At 37.5% G+C, this 6,317-nt stretch overlaps 1 protein-coding gene across 1 annotated transcript in view; it reads left to right on the top strand.

Annotated features, from left to right (window-relative positions):
- Positions 1–3,420: 3,420 nt before the first annotated feature.
- Positions 3,421–6,317, top strand: part of LOC106464142 (paired mesoderm homeobox protein 2B-like) — a gene marked incomplete at its 3' end in the record, with an annotated part of 9,677 nt that continues 6,780 nt past the window's right edge. The window contains exon 1 of the mRNA XM_013924253.2: positions 3,421–3,867. Within this exon, the coding sequence (XP_013779707.1) occupies positions 3,573–3,867 (295 nt within the window). The remainder of the gene's footprint in view (positions 3,868–6,317) is intronic.

The following is a 6,317-nucleotide window of genomic DNA, read 5'->3' as shown; positions in this document are numbered from 1 at the left end:
ATTTAATATACACTGTCAATGCTGGAAATGTGAGTCATTATCTAACGGTTTAATATGCACTCTGAAAGCTGGAAATGTGAGTCATTATCTAACGGTTTAATATGCACTGTCAAGGCAGGAAATGTGAGTCATTATCTAACGGTTTAATATACACTGTCAATGCTGGAAATGTGTGTCATTATCTAACGGTTTAATATACACTGTCAAGGCAGGAAATGTGAGTCATTATCTAACGGTTTAATATGCACTGTCACGGCAAGAAATGTGAGTCATTATCTAACGGTTTAATATACACTGTCAAGGCAGGAAATGTGAGTCATTATCTAACGGTTTAATATGCACTGTCACGGCAAGAAATGTGAGTCATTATCTAACGGTTTAATATGAACTATGCACCATTCGTTTCTTAACATAATTTATATTTCAATGCAATCCACATACATTTCTTTTTGCCTAGAAATTGAAAAATATATTGAAGCATGGCCAGGTGGTTATGGCGCTTGACTCGCAATCTGAGAGTCACGGGTTCGAATCCCCGTGACCCACCAAACATGCTCACCCTTTCAGCCGTATGGGCGTTATAATGTAACGGTCAATCCCACTATTCGTTGGTAAAATAGTAGTCCAAGAGTTGGTGGTGGGTGGTGATGACTAGTCTTACACTGTTAAATTAGGGACGACTAGCAGAGTTATCCCTCGTGTAGCTTTAAGCAAAATTAAAAATAAACCAGACCCCTGGTGGATTTACAACGCTAAAATCAGAGGTTCTATTCCCCTCGGTTGACACAGCAGTTAGTCCGATGTGCCTTTGCCATAACAAAACACACACACACGCATTTACTATTTATAAATATAGTGTAATGTATAGTATGCGTGCTTGATATACCTATATTAAAATAACATATAAAAATTTTGAATTTCCATTGTAATCCAATAGAAAAAATCATTCAATGTTCCAGTAAACTACAACGTAAAATGATGTATCACAGTGGCCAAGAAAATTCGGCCTGAGCGCCCCCCTACAGGTAACTTGGGCTAAACGACCATGAACACATGGATTGCAACCAGTGAGACATACCCGCCGCCCACTCGACAATTCTTAATGAAATAATGAGGTAGATTGTTACTTTCATAACAGTTTACTTACGGGCGTGTCATGGGCTCAAACCTCAGACCTTTCGATCCGCAGTCTGGAACGTGAACAACTAGAGAGAAAGGTAGAAAAAGAAGGTTCAGAGAGGCTATTGAACTTAGTAAAATGTCTCGTTCGTAATTTGATAATTCCTGACCATCTTAAAAACTGAATATGTAATTGAATCTTTGTTGTTCTTTTCGTTTCTTTTTGTTCTATAAGTTTGGAATGTTAGCATAAACTTACGGAATAATTTGTTAAAACTCACACAGAAATATTAGGGAATTCTCCAAACTAAAACACATTCTTGGGTTTGCCCTATGAATGTGCCAGAAGCATCTCTCTCTCTCTCTCACACACACACACACATATATATATACTGTCAATCTATGTTAACGCTAAGAATATAAAGTTCAATTTTAGCGTGAAAATGGAAAATGTATATATATATATAAAAGGAAATATCAAATAATAGCGGAAACCATTGAAGTTCTTAAAGGGAATTTATCTGGAAAACGTGTTTTGAACTCGAACTTCACATTTTAAGATATATTTTTACATTTATACATATATTTAAACGAGAATGTCTATTTTTTCATAAGTTAGACAAATGCACAACTGGATAACGAGATGATTTCCAAAAATGTCTCTTACATTGAAAATTGAAAAGTAAAAATCATGAAGAGACAGCAACAACAAACGAGGCAGTATTTAGGTAAAAAATCAAGCGGTTGTCAGAGACAAAAGTCCCTCTTTGCTCCGAGCGCAACATATAAACAACAACAAACATGGCAGAGATTCAGGTATAAACCAAGGGTTATAAGAGGCATTAACAAATCAACAACAACAAACATGGCAGGGACTCAAGTATAAACCAAGGGTGGTAAGAGACAGTAACAAATCAACAACAACAAACATGGCAGGGACTCAAGTATAAACCAATGGTGGTAAGAAACAGTAACAAATCAACAACAATAAACATGGCAGGGATTCAGGTATAAACCAAGGGTAGTAAAAGTGCCTCTTACCACCCTTGGTTTATACCTGAATCCCTGCCATGTTTGTTGTTGTTGATTTGTTACTGTTTTTAACAAATCAACAACAACAAACATGGCAGGGATTCAGTCAGGAATTCTTCTTCTCTCCTATTAACAGCATCTAAAGAAGTTCTGCCTTATTGAAATTGCGTTACATGTCTGAAAAGTACTTATTCTGCATAACATATATTGTTCTGAAACAGAGACTTTAACATAGCATATATGTACTGTCATATGCAATCATACCAATATAGCCAACTCTAATTCATGATTGTCATCAATAGAATTAATGCTGGCCTACAGATTCTTTTTAGAGGTTGAGTTGTTGTTTTTTAAAATCATAGTTTAGTATTAAATCATACATTTTATTACATCTTCATTAGCCGACAAGAGGAAAATAAGATAAATTGAGCTACTGTAAGTATTAGATAGATAGAACAAGAGAGAGAGAGAAGGGGGGGGGAGAAAGAAGAAGAAGCAGAAGGCTAGAAATATAAAGTTTTGTCGGATTGGTAATATTACATTTTTTAAATCACTGGTGGGCGTATATTTTTACGTACAGGGCGTCATTCACTGCTTTCCTGAGAACTTAAAATATACAAACTTGCTTCTGTAATCGTCAGAAGTCATGTCGCAAAATTCCTCTTCTTCCTCACTCCCACTGTTTTTTTTTTTCATCCAAAGAAAAGAAGACGCTTCTTCAATGAGGACCCGGAAAGAATCAGTAGACATTATAGTTATTGTCTTGCTTAAACTTCACCATGATCATTGTTAATGGACATTCTATAGCCTGAAATGGAAGGTTGCTATTCTACCACGTTAGAACCAGGATAGACTTTAGCATAGGAGTGATGTAAGAAATATCACTGTACATTACGCCTAACTACAAAGCATATGCCTTTAAAAAGCGTTGTTTAATTTTGTATGAAGCACCATGATATATTTAGAAGCGTTGCTGGCCTCTAGTAGAGGAAGAAACTGCAACGGAAGGGGACAAGAAGAGAGAGAACACATCATCGCACTCGGCGCCTCGTCATGGATGTTGTCTTGCAGAGAATTATAATTCAATTAAGTGTCGTGTGTTTGAATGAATGCAGGGAGCGACTAGCAAACGTCACGCGCAGCTCCATTCGCGACTGCCCCAACAGGTTCATTTGAATCGGCAGGCAAGCAGGCGGGGGGTTTGGGTGATCATCAGCCAGCAATAATACGGCCTCTCGTCCGTGTCGGTATTGGGGAAGACGTCCTGGAAGGCGGGAACTGGCGGAGAAGGGAGGAGAGTGGAACTGAGAGTTCATGGCGGCAGCAACAGGATTCGTATAAAGCCTCCCGTGTTAGCAAGCCGAAACCAGTACTGTACTACTAGCAGAGTAACAGGAATAGTTAGTCTTTCAGATTCGAGCATGGACTACCCTTACCTGAACCAGTCGACCTTCGAGGGCAGCTGTTCTCTCTCTGGTGTTGACCCGGGGTTTTCCTCCTGTCAACACCCTTGCTCCTATTCCGACTTTGCTTCCTGCGGTCAGATGCCTCAGGTACCTAACCGATATGGCTTACCAATACCACCTCGTTCCTTCACGGCTCCTCCAGGTGCTGCTTTGCCGACCTCTTCCTGTAGCATGATGGGCCGACCTCGGCCGGACTGCGTGACTCAAGCACAAGCTCCCTCCGTCTTTTCCTCCACGATGGGACTCCAGAGTAAGTGAGCTTTCCTTCAGGCTGCGCGCTGCTTAAATCGCTCGATCACCGCGGGCTAACTATATTAGGGCAGCGACCCTGGAGCCGAAATTAAATAATTTAATACGACCGAGTTTATTGTGAATAATCTTGTTCGCTTTCCGCGCCCCACGTTGGAATTTCCTTATTCGCTGTAATTCGGTATATGTTTATATCGTCTTAACCTGATTTCATCCGTTTCTTTCTCGTAAACGCGCCAAATTAGCGCTGACGGTTCTCAGATTGCTGGCTTGGTTTGTAACGATTCATATTTCTCGGCCCCTATATTCATCATTTTTCTTGCTTAGAATCAATTGAGACGGGGCACGCTGACTAACCATGTTATGAGACCCAGTCGATTGTGGCCTTCTTCGCTGTAGGCGACTCTGTATTCGATAGCCCAGTCGGTCTAAATTTGATCAAGGCTGCCGACAAAAGTACATAAATCCGCGTTACTTCTGGAGTGGCTTGAGATGCGATAGTAGTAGTAGACAACATGTAGAGATCATAGTGGGAAGTAGCATCCTTCGTGCTACTATTATAACGTATTATTTCTAGAAGAACTGAAACGTAATCATGGTAAGATGATTCGTTACATTGAAAATTGCTTCAATTATGCCTCGTATATTGACGGAAACGCTTTTTTTTTCCAGTGTTTTTCTCGCTAAACGAGGGGCGTAAAAGCTATGATTTATCGCCATTACTTTAATTATCCAATTATTAGGTTTCCAGAATTATTAAATGCGTGCGAGCATAAAGAAAAAAAAATGATTAATTGATTTCTATTCTCAAACCTTCAAATATGTTAACCGTTTCTAAATGTTTTATACTCAAATAATATTGATTGAGTTGATATGAGGAAAGTGTAGCCATAAAGGGGTGTTCTAACTATCTACCTCTCGGATAAATCACTTAATTTACTTTCGAAATTATGCAGAGGTAAAGCATAATTTCTCACCGAAACGCCTACGATCGCGTAGTTTTAGTCTCTGTATTTGTACAGAATCCCTATTGAAGTATCATGGATCCACGGAAAAGATAGCAAGGAAATGATCCCGACACATACATAAAAGTTAGCGCGCAGCGGCTTGTTCGTTTATGATTATTTTAGATCGGAGTGTTTACTGCTTTAAAATGAATGAATTTTTGTTTGTAATTAACCACAAAGTTACACAATGGGCTATCTGTGCTCTGCCCACCACGGGTATCGAAACCCGGATTATAGCGTTGTGAGTCCGCAGACTTACCGCTGTGCCACTGGGGGGGGGGGTAAATGAATTTTGAATGAATTTCATAAAAGCTGTTAACTATTTTCTTCATTATTCGTTAGTGTAGCTTCCCAAGTTTCACGAAACTCTCTTTCAAGTATCAAGAAATCTATGCATCCTATTCAAACACACAAGAATAACCATTCTATTATGAATAACATTTGTTCTAAGTGCAAGCCACCAAGTGTATTTCTAAAACGAATAAGTTTCGGTTACGTAATATTTGAAAACTGGCAGATTGACTTTTAATATTATTCAGAAACTAATACATATTTAACTATAGTTCTGCGGGAAAGTTTCCACTTTTTTTTTATCGAATATTAACTGGTTTGCTTTGAAAATAGCCGTCAAAGTGTTTGCCCATAGATGCTACAATCTCCTATCCAAAAGTTATATATTTGGTTTCATAATAGAAACGCCAATTTAATTCATCTGCTCTTTTTTTTTTTCTAGGATCTTCACACACTTTATCCCCTCCCCCTTGTCCTTCCGGTTATTTGATGAATATTTTGGAAAAAAATAAAACTTAATCATGCTTTACGTAATAGTCTGCAGAGCGTAATTAACCTTCTTATTAACCTGCTACGCTAATATTCCCTGTATTGCATATAAATACGCATGATGAAAAGAGTTAATCAATTAAAGTTATTGGAACGACTAAAAAATATACTTGGCTGTGAAATGAATAGAGAAAGCTACAAATTATGATTGAAAACTAAACGTAGAACTAAATATATCCGTTCATTGTTTGTAGTGATACTTAAAATTATGGTTGAGAATTAAACATAGAACTGATTATCTGTTTATTGTTTGTAGTGATACTTAAAATTATGGTTGAGAATTAAACATAGAACTGATTATCTGTTTATTGTTTGTAATGATTCCCTAAATTATGGTTGAGAATTAAACATAGAACCGATTATCTGTTTATTGTTTGTAGTGATACTTAAAATTATGGTTGAGAATTAAACATAGAACTGATTATCTGTTTATTGTTTGTAATGATTCCCTAAATTATGGTTGAGAATTAAACATAGAACTGATTATCCGTTTATTGTTTGTAATGATTCTCTAAATTATGGTTGAGAATTAAACGTAGAACTAAATATATCCGTTCATTGTTTGTAATGAATTAAATGAATTAAACATAGAACTGATTATCTG

This window comes from Limulus polyphemus, unplaced genomic scaffold, assembly GCF_000517525.1.
Source record: "Limulus polyphemus unplaced genomic scaffold, Limulus_polyphemus-2.1.2 Scaffold1569, whole genome shotgun sequence".
NCBI classification, from domain to species: domain Eukaryota; kingdom Metazoa; phylum Arthropoda; class Merostomata; order Xiphosura; family Limulidae; genus Limulus; species Limulus polyphemus.
This window is presented reverse-complemented; position numbering and strand designations above follow the sequence as displayed.